Raw genomic sequence first — 19,082 nt, 5'->3', positions numbered from 1 at the left:
ATCTCATTAGCCAGAAAATGTTTGAGTTTACCCTAAAAATAAAAATAATAAATAAAACAACCCCAACCCTAGACGAATCGCTGATCTGATGGATGTTAAGGTTTCCACTAGTGGACAACACCTGCTGCATTCCTAACTGGCAGCTGTAATGGGGAGAAACTGTACCTGTAAGATAAACATGGAGACCACTCCTGCCGCTGTGCTTAGGTAGTTTTTGGCAAACCAGTCCTGCAGTTTCCCAACACAACCCTGAAAGGCAACATTTTTATGTTTATCCTTTACTCATACACATTACGATACTAAGCATACATGCAATTATACCTCAAGCACAAGAAGAGAAAAAGGGGAAAAATTCTCCGTATGTTTAAGTGAGGAGTGCATGACAAAGTGTTCATATGAATGTCAGGAGCCGAAGTTTCCCACCAGATCAATGCATTCATTTATGCTGTCAGTGGTTTTATTGTTGAGTCTTACTGGTGTAGGTAGTGCATAACACAAAGTCCAAAATGGAAAACTGTGGCACAACATTGATAACTGATACCACACACATATACTGATATCTATGTAATCATTTATGCTTGATCCTGGATACCATAGCTCCTCAGAGATGCACGATTCCCTGGCATAACTCAGAAACGTGCACCTTAAAACAAATAACCCGCAAGCTACAAGGAAATAGAGTGTCACTAATTTAGATGATTTACACTGAAACCAGTTTATTTCTCTATACAAAAAAATAATTCCCCACAAAGCTAGCACATTTTACTCATCACTGACTGAAGAAATTAAGAACAAGCTTTTCGTTTTTGTTTTTTTTGTTTTTGGGGGGGGGGGGTTCCCACATGGTAGCCAGACTGAGAGAGTCAGAGCTCGAGAAGCCAAGCATTTTTTCACCTGAACAAGTAATGTCTTCATGAATTTCTTCACAAATCAATTTTTAACCAACAAGCAGCTCTAAAACAAAGTACACTGTTAGCCTTTGCAGTAATTTCCATAGCTTTGTACTGCAAAATCAACAGTAAGAAACTCTAAAGGATGTTAGCAGTTTAGTACTGTAATTTGCATGTCATTGTGGGAAAATTCCATGAGATTACATTATTTTTATGGTAACTCACTGTACTCATGGAAACAGCTGTAAAATACAGCAAATGTATTAATTGGTGATGTTACTGAGATTATACTATTACACCATCTGGATTTCTGGTGTTTTTTACTGTAGATCTAAGAGTAATTACTTAAATCCTCATTCCGAGTGTATTACCATAAAATGCAATTCATTGTGAGAGTATTATGACATGTAAACTACAATATGCAGCATCATTTTTAACTTAAGGACTAAGTTGCAGCTACACTAAAATGGAATTTCTTAAATTGAACCTCATATATTAATACATTTATTTGTTTATTCAAACAATGTGAAACATAATTACAGTCCACTTTGTATCAAACAACCAGTCTTACCCTTACAAAAAAAGAATATCAAGTATATTATAAGTAAACTTGAAAACAAGGAAGTATACTTTTAGTTCACTTTCTATGTACTTTTATAGATTTTAGACCACATTACATTTAAGCATACTTTAAGTCCAGTTCGAAGTATACAGAAAAGTATAAAAAAAATTGTCTATACTTGTAGTATAGTAGTGCTTGTAGTATACTATGTACGGTAGTATGTAGAGTATTTGAAGTATACCTGAAGTATACTAAGAAGTACAATGAAATACCCAGCTGTCATGATTCGACTGTGTGGCAGGCAGGAGAGGACCCAAATGCAAACTCACGGAGACAAAATGTAAACTCAAAAACACAGCTTTAATGCTGGCAAAGGGTGAAACACAAAAACAGTACTAAACTAAACTGGGAAAGCTAAACATAAAGTATACCAGGAACCACGGGGAGAATCACACACAGCATGAGGGAGACTACGACACTGACAAAGAGAAACACAGGGTTTAAATACACAGAGGGATAACGAGGGAATGAGACACAGAAGGAGGGCACAGCTGGGAGAAATCAGGACTGACGAGACAAGCAAAGCTAGAAACACTCACATGAGGCATGGACCTTCAAAGTAAAACAGGAAACACACTGACTGAATTCTAAAACACGCAAACTTAACAGCAACTGGGGAGACAGAACATAGGAACCTGAAACGTGGTACAAAACATCACAGTGGACATAACATGGAACACAGGGAAGCCATATAACAAAGCCAAAGAGCTAAACCTAAGATAACCATAAATATCTGAGATCCAGGGAAACAAGAAACAGTACATCAAAGGACTCAAAACATAAACCATGATATAAAAGCACAGGATCTCTTCCAAATAAAATAGGAAACATAATGAGACGCAGACATGATAACCGGAACTTGACAATGTAAGACACAGACATGAAACACATGAAGAGCAGGGGAGACTTAACATGGGTTGGAAACACAAGGGGGAACTAATAAGCAAATGAACATAGGAGGCCTAATGAGCTTAACATACTATACACATTAAGATGAACTAAAACTCAAAACACTGGGTCCTAAGACCCAGGATCATGACACCAGCATGCATTGTAGTGCTTTAACTGTAAAATTAAAACAACTATGAAACAAATAATTGATGTTTTAAACAAGAATTTGTCTTTTACCTTTTGAACAAAGTGGAATGAAAATAATTGTTTAAACCGTGAGTGAAAAGGGTTAATGGTTAATAAACCTCAACTCTAAAATCATTTTCTCACCTGTTTACAATATAATTCTGGTACTTGAACTATGAGTGTAGTTCTCTGCAAAGGAAGCCTTCTGATAGTTGGAACTATCATCTGACTGTCTGGGGAATTGATTGATTTGTTACATGTGAAAAATATGTTTCACCTCCATCGTCCCGATACCCAAAAACTCCAACCCATCTAGCCTCAATGACTACCGCCCAGTAGCACTCACCCCCATCATCACTAAGTGCTTAGAGCAGCTGGTCCTAGCACACTTCAAATCCTTTCTCCCCCCCACCCTGGACCCCCACCAATTTGCATACCGCCAGAACAGGAGCACAGAGGATGCAGTCTCCATCGCACTGCACTCTGTCCTCTCACACCTGGACAACAACAACACCTACGCCAGAATGCTGTTTATAGACTTCAGTTCAGCGTTCAATACAATCCACCCCTCACAACTCATCAGGAAACTGACAGACCTGGGCATCAGTTCCCTCATCTGCAAATGACTTCCTGACCAACCGCCCCCAACATGTCCGGCTGGATAACCACTGCTCATCTAAAATCACAATGAACACCGGTGTACCGCAAGGCTGTGTGATGAGCCCTTTCCTCTACTCCCTCTTCACCCACTACTGCAGACCTGCTGATGGTTCCAACACCATCATTAAGTTTGCAGATGACACCACGGTGATCGGCCTCATCAGTGACAACGATGAGGCCGCCTACAGGGAGGAGGTGGATCGTCTGGCTGAGTGGTGCGACACAAACAACCTGCTGCTTAACACCGAGAAGACCAAGGAGCTCATCGTGGACTACAGGAGGAATGCTGACCCACATCCACCCATCCACATTAACCCTTTAAGACCTACCATAGAACCAAGTCCGCCAGAGCTTATATTATATTTTTACATGCTGTGGAGCCATTTTTGGGAGCATTTCAAGTTGCTATACATCAATACAACCATTATAGCCCAGATTTTAATAATATGTATTCATTAAGTGCATAGTAATTACATAAATTGCAAAAAAGTGCAATAAACTACAAAAAAATTGAAAATCGTTTTTGATTTTTTAACATATATTTGTAGTTAGAGAAATTTAAGAGGTTTATCCCTCAAAACTGTAAATACAAAAAAGTTGCACAAAATAGTTTCCCACCACAGGAAATTTATTTTGAGTGTCTTCATAGTTTTATTTTTGAAATACACCAATTTTTATACACTGCAGGAAAAATGAAAATAAATATTATACTGCAAATTTGCAAAAAAGCAGCATATGCATCAAAATAAACTATTTCCAGCAGTGCAATATGAGTCCTAAGAATCCCAGAAACGACACAGAAAGTCATAAAGTCAAACATAACTTTTAAAAAGAGCAGTATAGGCCCTGAGGCCCTGATCGCAAAAAAGACTACATTTCCGCGAAAATGACGTCACTTCCGGTTTCGGGCAGGTAATGGCGGAAATGCAAAAGTTCGCGCTGACGTCTATTCCAACGTAGGAAGTGTTTTGAACAGCTGATCAGATCGGTAAAGCGTGTTTCTGGAATATTATGTTTTTGTTCCTGCAAGCACTTTTTATGCAGTTTTTGCAAAGCTTTATGTGGAAGGAAACCGTGACCTAGGACAAGCTGATGGCATCAGATGTAAGTACAACTCCTCCGGTTTCATATGCAAAAAAAATTTTTGCGCTATAGCTTACGTGGTTGCAGTGCTACTGGGATTTAAAAATAGTTACGCATAACAGAGCATTCCCGCTCCGATCGGCTCTAAAGGGTTAAGGGGACGGCTGTGGAGCGTGTGAGCAGCTTCAAGTTCCTGGGAGTCCACATCTCCGAGGATCTCATCTGGACGACCAACTGCTCCAAGCTGGTCAAGAAGGCTCACCAGCGCCTCTTCTTCTTGAGGACTCTGAGGAAGAACCACCTGTCCTCAGACATCCTGGTGAACTTCTATCGCTGCACCATCGAGAGCATCCTGACCAACTGTATAACAGTCTGGTACGGGAACTGCTCTGCCTCGCGCCGGAAGGCGTTGCAGAGGGTCGTGAAAACTGCCCAGCGCATCGCCGGAGCACCACTTCCTGCCATAAAAGACATCTACAGGAAGCGGTGTCTGAAAAGGGCTGGGAAAATCATCAAAGACCCCAGTCACCCATCACATGGACTCTTCACCCTCCTGCCCTCTGGGAGGCGCTACAGGAGCCTCCGGACTAAGATCACCATTTCTGTAATATACTTACATATCTATATTATTGCTAATATATATTGTAATATATCTATATCATGGCTAAAGCGCTTCTGGATGGATGCAAACTGCATTTCGTTGCCCTGTACCTGTGCATGTGCAATGACAATAAAGTTGAATTCTATTCTATTCTATTCTAATTACTATGTTTCAATCAGAAGTAAGCCAAATATGAACTAAAAAGTAAATTAACAGTATACTTGGAAGTTTAGTATTGTGTTAGAGTACAGTATATTTTAAGTATACTCTTATAGACTGGAAAGGACATTATGCTAGTACATTTATAGTGAACAAAAAGTACATCTAAAAGCTAATTTCAAGTATACTTCTATATACCGGTACTAAAACGGGGGCCAATATAGTCCCAAGAAGCATTAGTAGTATACTTACTAGGTAACGTATACTTTTCCTTTCTATATGTTACATTTAGAGTAATGTTTAAAAGTTACTTCATTTAGCAGGGTGTAGCTTTTTTCTCTTCTTATTCTTTCTTATACTGGAACTTCATTTTTTTCTGCACAAGGTGGTACTTTTAAGACACCTCTGCCTAGCTACAGTGAACTAACCAAAAGTTCACTGAAAAGAATATGCTGTGGTCGTCATTTTACACAAGTTCAGGTGTCACATCCACAAACCTACACCATTAACCAGCATCAGTCCTACAACTTCACTCTTAAATTTAATAAATGCTGGGACAAGCAGAAACTGTATTTTTAGCGGTGCATTTTGTGGCAGGCCAGACTGCTATTAAATGCACTCTCCTATAGAAATAATTCCTTTGTAGCACCACTTTGTCTTGGTTCAGAAGAGATGTCCTGGATATACATGATAATGTAACACGGGTGTTTTTGTTTGTTCATGTTTAGCGCGTTGGGTTGTGTTTTTAAAGCGACTGTTACATTTTTAAGGCGTTTTATGCGACAGGTGTGTGAAGCACTTGTTACACATCTCAATGGGAGAGCCATAGCCGACAACACACCTTTACCTGACGTACAATGTGATGTATGGCGCACACGTCGGGTATTCACTTTCAAAACAACAATGGCGGACAGAAGATAGTGATCGAGGCGGTTAATGCTCCTTTCGCCGGTTGCCAACCATCATTAAATAACAACAAGAAGAAAATATTGATCTGCTTTTCTTAGTTGTACCCGTTTAAGACGCGATTCAGACTCAAACAAAGCTGCAAAGCAGGAGAACAACATGTCCATCAACTATTCTGTGCCACAGTCCCAGTTTGCTGCAGCACAGATTGATGATGAGATGGTGGAAGAACAACAGAGACAATTTACGGACCGTTAAGATGTGCAACTTAGAAGTAGTCAGAGGTAACTGGATGGAGTTCAGTCAGGTTAAATGCACGGTTGATTGGATTATATCTGAAGATTTTATACTATTTGTGACAACTCTGCTAGACTCCAAATTTCTCATCCAATTAATGCGGGAGTATCTCAAAAGTAAATGAAACATCTAAACTTAACACTTTTCCCCTAAAACTGACTGACATGGGACACATTAAAGTTGAATTGGAACCAGCTAATCAGTCTGAAGGTAAGTGTTTTTTCACTTATTCGAGAGAAGTCAGAAATGTGTTCTTATTACTGTTTGTTTTGACTTTTCCGCTACAGTGCCAGGTTATTTTCAATCAAATGCTAAGACAAAATTTCAATATCTATGAATGTGGAGACTCAAAAGACTAGTTAGTAATAGTTGCCGATGAATTTATGAGACTTGATAGAAACATGGACGTTTGCAACAGGTGAATCGGCGAACTAATGGGGTTGCGCCCAAATGCTTAAAGCTGGTAAATGGTCAGTGTTTTCAGGTGTGCTTGTACTACCTGTACGGTGCGGGGTGCTAACTAAGTCAGGCTAAAGTCAGTCAATCGTCGAGCTCGAATATCTTTTCATTTTTGTGCACTGCTCACTTGTCTTTACTGTGCTTTTTGTCGGCACAGATTTTGTGTTCATTGAAGCCTTTTGTGAATAATTTTGATAATTTAAAAACTGGGAATTGATTCCTATGCTCTTATTTTGTTTTTGGGGTTGTTGTTTTTTTTGCATTGCATATGTCATTTTGGATAGGTAATTTGTCATTGAAGTTTTTGCAACTAAGTTTACTTGTAAATTTTGTGGCTTCCGTGCACGGAAATTTATATTGTTCAGTTTGCATGTTAAAAGCCACAAACATGTAGCTAACTATAGGTTTTCCTGTGGAACTGAGAACTGTCCTGCCAGGTTCAGAACATTTCACTGATTACCTCAGCTGTCAAGTTCCTGGATGTGGGTATGCTGCACAAAACTTCACAGGTCTTTGTGCCCATCTCAGATTTCACATCAATGAAGTATTATGTCCATTTGAAGGCTGCTCTAAATACTTCAGTGTCCGAACATCATTTTCCAGCCATATTTCTCGAAAACATAAGCAGACAGTTCAGCAGTCAAGCCAACAAGAAACTGGTGAAATCATTCAAGAACTTTCACAGAATAATCTCTTAACACTGTACAAAAGGTGTGTTGAAATCTGACAAAAGAAGGAAGACATTTTTCAAAGAAAATTTCAGTTATGTGGAACCCACTCAAATTTTTTTAGGATCTGACAGTACAGGCAAACAGCGTTATTTTCAGTATGTGCCAATTAAAGAAACACTGAAGTCTCTCTTGAGACAACCCACAATACGAGAACAGTACAAACAGTCAAAACTGCGCCGATCACCAGACATGGTTTTAGAGGATGTCTCAGACAGTCAAAATGTCAAGGATAATGCACTTTTACAGCACTATCCATCATTTCTTTCACTCATTCTCTACCAAGATGCATTTGAAGTGGTTAATCCATTAGGGTCTGGCAAAAAGAAACATAAAATCCTGGCAGTGTAAAGGACTCTAGGTGAGATCTTACTACACAACCAGTCCTCTGTTGATGCAATGCAACTTGTTCTGCTTTGCAGGGACACTGACTTCAAAACTTTTGGCCATAACAAAGTTTTGAAGTCTTATTGCAGACCTTAAAGATATGGAAGAGACAGGGGTTCTGGTAGAGGATGGAACCATAATGAAGATAGCTTTGATAGCCATCTTAGGAGACAATCTGGGCTCCCACTGCATAGGTGGTTTCACTGAGAATTTCAGCTGCAGCAAACATTTTTGCAGATACTGCTTAATTGACAGGGAAAGTTTTATCAGTGATCTACTATCACTTGGACAAAAAAGAATAGCTGATAAGTATAAGGACAGTGTTGAGGTCCTCTCTACAAGTGTCCACTTGGTTGTGAATGGCATTAAATTTGACTCCATGTTTAATTCACTGAAGTATTCCCATGTGTGCTCTGGGTTACCTCCATGTTTGTGCCATTATTTATTTGAAGGAGTGGTTTCCAGTCACTTGTCACTATATATTGATACCCTTGTGCAAGTGGAAGGGCATTTCACATACAACCAGATAAACAGAGCAATTGTACAGTTCAAACATGTAGGAAGTGATGCTTTAAGTAAGCCATGTGAGGTGAAAACAGGGCAGAGGCTGGGGGGTTCAGCAGCACAGAACTGGTGTCTTCTACGACTTCTGCCTCTGTACATTGGTGAAAAGATAAAACGTCCTGTGGATAGTGAGGTTTGGCAGTTATGCCTTAAACTTAGAGACATTGTTGATCTTGTATGTGCCCCCAAAATAAGTCACAATGACATTTGCCCTGCTGCATCAGCTGAAACATCAAGCCATCCACCTCACCCCTCCTCCTCCACGTCCACCACTATGTACAACCATTACTCCAGCTCTTGGGTCTCACACTTACAGATTCCTTGGGAATGATTTCCACTCCAACTGTTGCATGAAATCACAAGAGGAGACAGAGGTCATCCAGAGGACAGGAGAAGTATGGTTAGAATTGTTGTGGAGGCCATGCAAGTTCACTGCAGAAACCCTAAATGTGCATCTTGTGAAGAAGTTGCTAAAATCATTGTAAACAGATACCCTCAAACATTTGCAGATTTTACTGAAAAGGGAGAAAGACTGGGTTGTGGACATTATTCACTACTAAGAAGCATCAAATCTAGAGTTGAACATGTTAATCAAGATAATGCAACACATAGACTTCGTCAAACAAAGAGAACCAGGAATGAGGAAGATTGCAGTCCCAACAGTAATGCAACCCCACCTAAAAAAGTGAGATGCCTTGTTGATAGCTATGGTTTTATTAATTGGCAGCCAGTTGAACTTCCTGAAGGGGAAACGCCAGCTTCTTTAGAGGAAAAGAAACACATCTTGTTTACAATTTTTAATTCACAAGGCCCTGGAGCTGTGGAGAGACCTGATGTGGATGACTTCATGTGCCTCACATATATTTCAGCTTATCAACAGTTGTCTCTCACCTTCAGTAGCTGAAATTCAGGAGCAGTGGCTATTCTTGTTTACTGGGAAAGGTCTTTCGAACCACTTTTACAAACTCACAGGCATCGATATCAGTGAGCGCTTAGGTCAGGCCCTCATAACCAAAGGCAGAAGGATTATTAACTATTTCTCCAGCCAGAAGCTCAAATAGAAACTTGTTATAAGGACACTCATCCAGCAGATAGAAAGTGAAGGAGTTTTGACCAACAACAAGGTTGGCATAGCAGCCATACTTCTCATGGTGAAGTATGACAAGGAAGACGAAGACTCCCTCTTTGTCTTAGCAGATGTAAACTTTTTTCAAACAGCTCTAGGTTTAATGCTGTTGCTTGCATATATATATATATATATATATATATATATATATATATATATATGAACAGGCACATGGGTCAATACATGAGCGAGACACAGAAAGGAATTGGCAAAAATACCAGAGGCGCAAAACACCAGCTACTGGTAGACAGAACAGTCAGCCGAGACTGCAAGACCAGACTGACCAACCTGTGCACTGCCTGGATTGATTACAAGAAGGCCTATGACTCAATGCCCCACAGCTGGATACTGGAATGCCTAGAATTGTACAAGATCAATGGGACCCTAAGAGCCTTCATCAGGAACTCAATGGGGATGTGGCGTACTAGAGGCCAACTCCAAGCCCATAGCACAAGTCACCATCAAGTGCGGGATCTACCAAGGAGATGCTCTGTCCCCACTGCTGTTCTGCATAGGCCTGAACCCCCTCAGTGAGATCATTAACAAGACTGGCTACGGATACCGACTACGGAATGGAGCAGTTGTCAGCCACCTCCTGTACATGGATGACATCAAGCTGTATGCCAAGAGTGAACGAGACATCGATTCACTGATCCACACTACCAGACTATACAGCAATGACATTGGAATGTCGTTCGGACTGGAGAAGTGTAGTCGGATGGTAACAAAGAGAGGGAAGGTAGTCAGAACTGAGGGGATTGAACTACCAGAAGGCAACATTGCAGACATAGAGGACAGTTACAAGTACCTGGGGATCCCGCAGGCGAATGGGAACCATGAAGAGGCCGCTAGAAAGGCTGCAACCACCAAGTACCTGCAGAGGGTCAGGCAAGTCCTGAGGAGTCAGCTGAATGGTAAGAACAAGATCCGGGCCATCAACACGTACGCCCTGCCCGTGATCAGGTACCCTGCTGGGGTAATAGGCTGGCCAAAGGAGGAGATAGAAGCCACTGACATAAAGACAAGAAAGCTCCTTACCATGCATGGAGGGTTTCACCCCAAGTCCAGCACCCTGAGGCTGTACGCTAAGCGGAAGGAAGGGGGCCGGGGACTGGTGAGTGTCAGCACCACAGTCCAGGATGAAACAATGAACATCCAAGAATACATTGGGAAGATGGCCCCAACTGACCGAGTGCTCAGTGAATACCTCAGGCAGCAGAAACCCAAGAAAGAGGAGGGAGACGAGGAACCATCATGGAAGGACAGGCCCCTGCATGGTATGTACCACCGGCAGATAGAGGAGGTGGCTGATATCCAGAAATCCTACCAGTGGCTGGACAAAGCTGGACTGAAAGACAGCACAGAGGCACTAATCATGGCAGCACAAGAACAAGCTCTGAGTACAAGATCCATAGAGGCTGGGGTCTATCACACCAGGCAAGACCCCAGGTGCAGGCTGTGTAAAGATGCCCCTGAGACAATCCAGCACATAACAGCAGGGTGCAAGATGCTAGCAGGCAAGGCATACATGGAACGCCATAACCAAGTGGCCGGCATAGTGTACAGGAACATCTGTGCTGAGTATAACCTGGAAGTCCCGAGGTCAAAATGGGAGATGCCCCCAAGGGTGGTGGAGAATGACCGAGCTAAGATCCTGTGGGACTTCCAGATACAGATGGACAAAATGGTGGTGGCTAACCAACCGGACATAGTGGTGGTAGACAAACAGAAGAAGACGGCCGTAGTGATCGATGTAGCGGTTCCGAATGACAGCAATATCAGGAAGAAGGAACACGAGAAGCTGGAGAAATACCAAGGGCTCAGAGAAGAGCTCGAGAGGATGTGGAGGGTGAAGGTAACGGTGGTCCCCGTGGTAATCGGAGCACTAGGTGCAGTGACCCCCAAGCTAGGCGAGTGGCTCCAGCAGATCCCAGGAATAACATCGGAGATCTCTGTCCAGAAGAGCGCAGTCCTGGGAACAGCTAAGATACTGCGCAGGACCCTCAAGCTCCCAGGCCTCTGGTAGAGGACCCGAGCTTGAAGGATATATATATATATATATATATATATATATATATATATATATATATATATATAAAAATAAATGATACATTTATACAATACAATTTTTTTTGGAACCCTCCAGTCTCTTACAGTATGTTACTGTTTCCTGAAATTATGGTAAATTACGACCTGTTAAACAGTAAATGACCGCCTGTAGGAACACGGTATCCTCTAGCAGAGATGAATATTTTTGGCACTGATGATGCGTGATAACGGTAAGTTACTGGTAAATATCTTGCAGTTTATTACCTTGCAGCGGGCTTACAGTGACATACCATGAATAAACGGTAGTATACCAATTTCTTAATCACAGTATGATGTTACTTTGTTGACGTAATTTACGACATAACGACATAACGACATAACGGCGTCACTCGCCAGTGAGATACTGTAAAAAAAGCTACGGTGCGTTACCATAATTTGTCCAGGAGTATTATACCACAACAGCAAAAAGCGGTATCATCCTGCAGAACGGTAAGCTACCGTAACACGGCGTCACGGTATGACGCTGGCAACAGTGACGCCAGTATGTTACCGTAAAGTGGAAACAAAAAGTCTAACAGTGTACAGTGTGCTGGAATTCCTCCACAATGATGTGAGAGAATGATAAAGCCTTCTAAATAAAGACTAAAAGACCTTGCAGTATAATTAAAACGTCATTACCAGTGAAACATTAAAGCAGCGGTCCCCAACCCCCGGGCCTCGGACCGGTACCGGTCTGTGAGTCGTTTGGTACCGGGCCACGAGAGTTGAGGCTCATGTGTGAAATGTATGGTTTTCAGGGTTTTTATCGGTTTTCAGCGTTATTTTGTTATCGTTTTTATCGTTTACTCGGTTTTCCTGGGTCTTTTCACGTGTGTTATGAATAAATTTTCTTTTTTTCGGTACCGGTACTAGTTTTATTTTGTTGTATTTATCCGCGACACCTTAAAGGCCGGTCCATGAAAATATTGTCGGGCATAAACCGGTCCTTGGTGCAAAAAAGGTTGGGGACCGCTGCATTAAAGAGAAACCAGATTAACCAGATCATAAAAACACTGTTATTAGAACTGTAAATCAGATGAAATTAACGATTGTAGATTTTTTCAGTTTTTTTCACAACTGAATGTTGGTCAAATTCATATGTTTGTGTAAGACAATGTGGGATGTGTTTAAGCGTTATCATTAGAGAGAGCAGATCTGGAATTGGGGTTTAGCTTTAAACAAACACAAACTATATTGGTTGAAGTTTGGAATTGTTATTGATGAATTAATATGCTGTAATTTATCTGAAAGCAACATTCCCAAATTCTTAATGTATATCCTTTTTTTTTTTTTTTTTTTTAAATGACATCAGAAACAGCAGTATGCGACATTACGTGATGGCAGAGCTTCAGTTCATCCTTTGTCATTTTTTTTTTTTTTTTTTTTTTAATAAATAGGACAGGGGGAATGAATGAGAGAAAGAGGGGGAGAGAAAGAAGGAAAACCAAAGGGGAGAAGAGACGGTGAGAAGGGGGGGGAAGAGAGAGAAAAAAAAAAGAACTCCTGGGTCACCTGTATGGAGAAAAAAAAAAACAAACAAAAAAAAACAAACAGAGGAGACAGCAAACAACAAAGAGCAACATAATAATAGAGAAAACAAAGCACCATCACAATAAACTAGCTAGTCATAGATATCAATATTTACTAAATAATAAACGATATTGTGCAGCACGCAAGATAGACAGCGCACAGTGTGCTTTGAGGTAGCAGCCAAGAAAGCTTTAGACCGCGTCTGTGAATACCCATGTGTCTTAATGTATATCCAAAATGGAAATTGTTTTTATCGTCTCATGAAACTCCTGTGTTACCTTTTTTCTGGAACAACTACTACTTCACCTGTTCTTTTGTCTACTTTGAAAATCTTTTTTCAAACACCCCTTTTTCTGCTACGTTCTTTGTTAAACGTGTGTTCACCTCAATGAAACTAAAGTCTTTTAAAAACAGTGTTTTATGGTTTGATAATGTAAACTAACCTCTTGCCAGTTGGGCTGGTCAGTGACGTTACAAGGGTCCAGAGTACAACAGGATATTGGGACATTTCCCCCCCAGTCTGCCACACCGTGGACTCCACAGCACTTAAACTGTACAAAACACAACACTCGGGTTCAGTGGAGTAAACATGTCTGCTATCTGAGCAGGGAAAGGCACAAAATGATTTCCTATTCTGTTTATATCCAGTTCCATATATTTATTCTTTAACTCAATATTCATAGTATTACATTTAATGCTACAAGTTTCTACTTCAATGAGCCTGTTTTTCTGAGTTTGATGATTCAGTGTTAATATGAGCAGTGTTTAGCTTTAAATGGTGGAGCAGGACATGCATGATTAATCTGACAGAGGAAAGCAGCTTATCATTTACCAGATACTGGATGGCATCAAAGTCATCTTTGAGTGTCTGATTTTCTCCTGGACCCGATATCTTGTAGACCTCCAAGCTGTGCATCAGATCTTTCTCAAAGTATGTGCCAATCTGCATGACAGAAAGGAAGCAAAAGAACAGAAATATACTGGAGCCTACTGGACATGAACAAAAACAGTGTTTAGATACAAGTGGGGATAAATAGCAGTACCAAATCAAACCAAACAAGCAAAAAAGTCAAAAAATGCGAGAACATATGCCGTAAGTCTGGAGAATGAACTTAGCTCCTTGGTTAATTAGTATGTCCATCCACATAGAAACTAAGTATACAACACTTCAGTATGTGATGGACTCTTTCTTCAGCTTTTCCAATATTGTAATAACAGGCCAATCAATGTGTTTGAGATGTGGCACTCAACAGATTCTCAATCTAAGAAATAATTCCACAACAGTAAAGTATGCCCTTGTTTTGAAGTAGTAAACTTTGAAACTTTATTTTTTCATTTCCAACTTTAAGCATACAGTTTTTATGTTTTGGTGGCTGTTAAAATTAAAGTTATATTTAAATAAATTGTACAAAATACCTGACCAAACCTGAAGACCCAGTGGCAATATTTGCTTTGGATAGGACTTTAATTCAGTCCAGTTCCATGTTGTCCTGTTTACTACACTATAAGTAGCAGCAGTGCAGCTGGAGGAAGCTAACAGCACTTAGTTTTTCATGAGTGCAATGCTAACAGCTTGTCTTTTTGTATATTGTGCTTTATGCTTAACTACAAATGCGGTGAAGTGAGCTGACACAGCTAACTCACCCTATTACTTTCTGTTACTTGTGTCTCTTAATACTTGCCGGGAAGCTTTTGTTCAACTTAAGGTAACACTATGTGACAATAAGTAGAATAGGTGGTTCCGATTATGTAGCACAGGTGGTTTTATCAATGGCTTCTCCAGTCTGCAAACCCTAAACTGTCCCTTATGCTTCACTGGCATGTAAATATGTGCAAAATAGATTTTAAAAAGAGCTTACAAGTGTGTGAATGATTGAATCTGGCTCGTAGTGTAACAACACTCTAAGACATTTATGAGACTAAACAATTTAATAGAATTCACACCTAGTTTTGACGTCAGCACTGGATGTGGGCATCATGGTAACTTGGCATTAAAGGGGTAATCATCATGGGACAAAAAACAACCACTCAATAGGCCATGTGAACTTGCTAGCAGCATGAACCAAGCTAGACAGCTTATAGAGGTGAATAAAGTGCATAGATTTTCTTTATTATGGTTCTGTTGCCATTATTTGATACATTTTATGCTACAAATTTTGTCAAAATATCAAACCCGATATTGTGCTACACATAAAGTAATCATTCTTTTCCTCTGGTTTTGGTTTCACAACTGGAAAAAATTGGATTGGTGTACTTCTAATAGAAACCTTTAAATAACCTGGTATATGTATACACATATGGATACAGATAGTGACTGTCCTACCTCTCTGTTGTAGACAAAAAACACACAGGCCATGGCCAGCTCCACAGATATCAGGAAGGACAGCAGGACATAAAACTGTGTGGGTGAAAATGGGACACCACATGACTACATTTGCATCTTCTCAGCTAATTTCAGTGTACTGTATTTGCATTCATTCAAACTAAATGCAAAGCTCATTAAAAGCATAGTTATGCTAATTTAATAATGGATTTATATAGCGCTTTTCAGTGCCCTCAAAGCGCTGTACAATTCCACTATTCATTCACTCTCACGTTTACACACTTGTGGAGGCAACTACAGTTGCCCTGGGGCAGACTGACAGAAGCAAGGCTGCCATGTCACACCATTGGCCCCTCTGGCCAACACCAGTAGGCGGTAGGTGAAGTGTCTTGCTCAAAGACACAACGACCGAGACTGTCCGAGCCGGGGCTTGAACCGGCAACCTTCCGGTTACAAGACGAACTGCCAACTCTTTGAGCCACGATCGCCTACTATAAAGTTTATCATTATTTTATAGTAACTCATTAAAAATCTCTGGGCGACATTGAGTCACTGCTTCATACTCACGCTTATGAGCATGCAGCGGTTCTCCCTCATGCCTCCAACCACTCCCAAGTAGCACACACAGGTGGCAATGGTACCAGTGACCACCAGAGTGTTGGCAGGGTAGACTGGCCAGAAGGAGGTGACTAGAGAGGCAAACCTGGAGTGCATCATCATGAATTCACCAAAGGCCACCACAAAGGCGTTGCTTAGCTTCACCATAGCAAACAAACACACATACACACATAAATAGGACAAGAGACATGTCACATTATTATTCTGAATTTGAGTCTATGTGGGTTTGCCTATATGGACTAAAACTGAATTTACACTCAAAATCAAGAAAGTTTGGATTTTAATTTAGTCTCCCAAATAAAAAAACAGCAGACGTCTGATGTTAGACAGAATCGTCAACTTATGACACACTGACTCACATCTAGAGCGAAGTAAACACTATATATGCAACTAGGAAAATGATACACTTCTCACAGCTTGTATTTATTTCTATTTATTTATGAAATGTTGCCTAGAGCCTTATTTTTGATTTTCTTTATATACAGAAAGTAATTTCCATCATAAACTAAACAAAATGGTGCATTAACATTTACAAGACATGAAACGCTGTGTTTGGCCCCGAGACCCACCATAAAATACTGAACATGTTGTAAAGACAAATAAGAAGACTGACAACTGATTTATGGAAGTAGCTAAGGAGATATTTACATAAGACACACACTACTGTACAATTTAAGCTGCTTGTATTCAGTATACTAATTTATATGTCTTTGCATAGTGTATTTTTACTTTTAGGTTTTTTTTGTTTGTTTAGTTTTTGTCTAGATTAACATTGCACATAATTCATAATAAGCTTGTAACATGCATTACTACAGACTAACCCAGTTAATCTTGGTTTTTTTTTTTTTCTAGAATTAAAATGAAACACTGGAGCATTATGGGTGCATTACAGAGGTCCCTCGCTACACGCGGTTCACCTTTCTCGGTCTCGCTGTTTCGCGGATTTTTTTGTGCAATTTTGCATGCTTTTTTTTTTTTTTTTTTTTTTTTTACAGCGTATTGTGTTCTGCGTTCTGATTGGCTGTAAACCCATCGATCTCATGCCGTGTCTCCTGTACAGTACAGAATGCGTTCAGCTTGTCAAATTTACCTAAATCTTCGATCGCTAGCAGTGTGACTCTGAAGTACTGTACTGTATGTTTGTTTGCAAGTTTTCTCCAACAAACACAAAAATATCGACGAAACGTTTTGCACCGTCAAAGGCATCTGCAGGTGCCTTTGGTTTCATTCTATAATACTGGACTTCTTTTTATACGAAGGTTTGAACTTTTAGAGTGTTTAAACCATTGAGAAAAGTGGGGAAATGTTCGAGCCTCTCGGAGAAAAGTGTATAAAGTGTGTAGTAATGGGGTTTTACAGCCATAAAACATCTATAATAATTGTTGTTGTTTTTTTAAAATTAGATACCTCGCGGATTTCGCCTATTGTGGGTTATTTACTACCGTGATAAACGAGGGACCACTTTATTTCCATCACAAGTAAAAACTTTGAACGTTTGATCGGAGCCTAAAATGGTACTTTAATCCCCTCTTGTGGTCAAACGTAATCAAGTGCATGCCTGTGGAAATTAAATGGTGCTCCTGACTGATAACAATTGCAAATGAATGCGCAATGTTCAGGAACTGTGGCACCACATTTACAAGTAGAAGGTAGTTCCAGCTGCTCCCTTATTTCCCAAGGGCTGGTCACAGCAGATGGATATGCATGTTGATGTGGCACAGATTTTACCCCGAATGCCCTTCCTGACACAACACTCTCCCATTTTGTTGGACAAGGTAGGCAACTACTAGCTGTCTATCTATCTATAACTATTTACCATAATGTGTATCTATAAATGTGTATACTGTAAGTGTGCTATGTCATCTGACTGGAACTGGTAATTCACAGTTACATGACAACCCATGTTTTCTGTAGTCTGGGTGGGTCTCTTACCCCAACGTACCTACCCAGCAGAGGAAGTGCAGAGCTGTCACCAGAGATTTCAGGCATTTCACACAGGCGCTAGTCATCCTTACTGATAATCTTCCTCTGTCAGAGTTTGTCACATTTATTACCATAAAATACAAAATGACACTTTAGATTAGTCTCACTAATGGGCTTAAATGTTTGAGACATAATACTGCTATAGACAGTTACTGTTTACAGTACACTTTTGTTTGATGTGACAACACTGACCCTTAAGTCACAATGGACACCTGTGCTCTGTTTAGGCTCCTGTTAATCATTGTTATCTGCTCTTATCTCCACATTAACCATTTGTTGCAAGTTTGTATCTAAATGGGATTGTGTGACAGCAGCTCACAGCACAGCACAAAACCTTCACTTGTAACCAAATTTCCATATCTTGTGCTTCCTAATTTATTACAAACATGTAAATAAATTCAAATGAAATGATAAATTCAGACACTAATTTTGTGGTTGAGATAACAAACCAATTGAATAATCTAAGGACCTACCTTGACTAATCTGTATCCAGCAATATCTCTGTGACAGACGTGTGTGAGCAGTAGCCCAGCGTTGCTTCTCTCATTGCCAGGGTTAACTAACAATAAGGAGGAAGGAAAACTAACTAAAAGGGTGTGGAAGGGCAGTTGACATACTGGGTGTATCTACCCAGTATGTTTAGTAATAACATTAAAGAGGAGGGGCATTCACGCCTGGCAAGAGAGAGGTCTGTAATAAAATACATTTTGAAAAAATAATAAAACTGTTGAAAGACAGTTGAATTTACTTTGAAAAACACTAACCATATCACAGTCTCAGGTGAAGCAGATTTTCATCAATGACCTCTTGAATTTGCCGGACTCATTTTTTGCTTAGAGGAAAATCCATGGCAATATGCCATCACTTTGCTTCACTGCAGAAATGCAATTAGTCAGAGGCTAAAATTGGATTTTCCAGGTAGGAGATCGATGAAATCTATTGTAGCAGATTCTTTTTCGTTTAGTCTGCAATCAGGTGGCT

At 40.2% G+C, this 19,082-nt stretch overlaps 1 protein-coding gene across 5 annotated transcripts in view; it reads right to left on the bottom strand.

Moving 5' to 3' along the window:
* The window catches only part of LOC113034429 (leukocyte surface antigen CD53-like), a 30,230-nt gene extending 11,512 nt beyond the window's left edge, over positions 1-18,718 (bottom strand). For 2 of the 5 annotated variants that reach the window (XR_013912477.1, XM_080308853.1), the window contains exons 1-6: positions 18,575-18,717; positions 18,065-18,146; positions 16,068-16,256; positions 15,501-15,575; positions 14,010-14,120; positions 13,621-13,728 (exon numbers count right to left, since the gene is read on the bottom strand). Coding sequence is in view for 4 of the 5 variants with exons in the window: in XM_080308853.1 (XP_080164979.1) it covers positions 13,621-13,728; positions 14,010-14,120; positions 15,501-15,575; positions 16,068-16,256; positions 18,065-18,127 (546 nt within the window). In the remaining variant the exon portion in view is untranslated. Of the gene's footprint in view, positions 1-165; positions 250-13,013; positions 13,160-13,620; positions 13,729-14,009; positions 14,121-15,500; positions 15,576-16,067; positions 16,257-18,060; positions 18,147-18,574 lie in introns of those variants that run through there. The other 3 variants (XM_026188988.2, XM_026188987.2, XM_080308852.1) reach the window with 3 other exon arrangements.
* Positions 18,719-19,082: the final 364 nt, after the last annotated feature.

This window comes from Astatotilapia calliptera, chromosome 12 (genome assembly GCF_964374335.1).
Source record: "Astatotilapia calliptera chromosome 12, fAstCal68.1, whole genome shotgun sequence".
NCBI classification, from domain to species: Eukaryota; Metazoa; Chordata; class Actinopteri; order Cichliformes; family Cichlidae; genus Astatotilapia; species Astatotilapia calliptera.
This window is presented reverse-complemented; position numbering and strand designations above follow the sequence as displayed.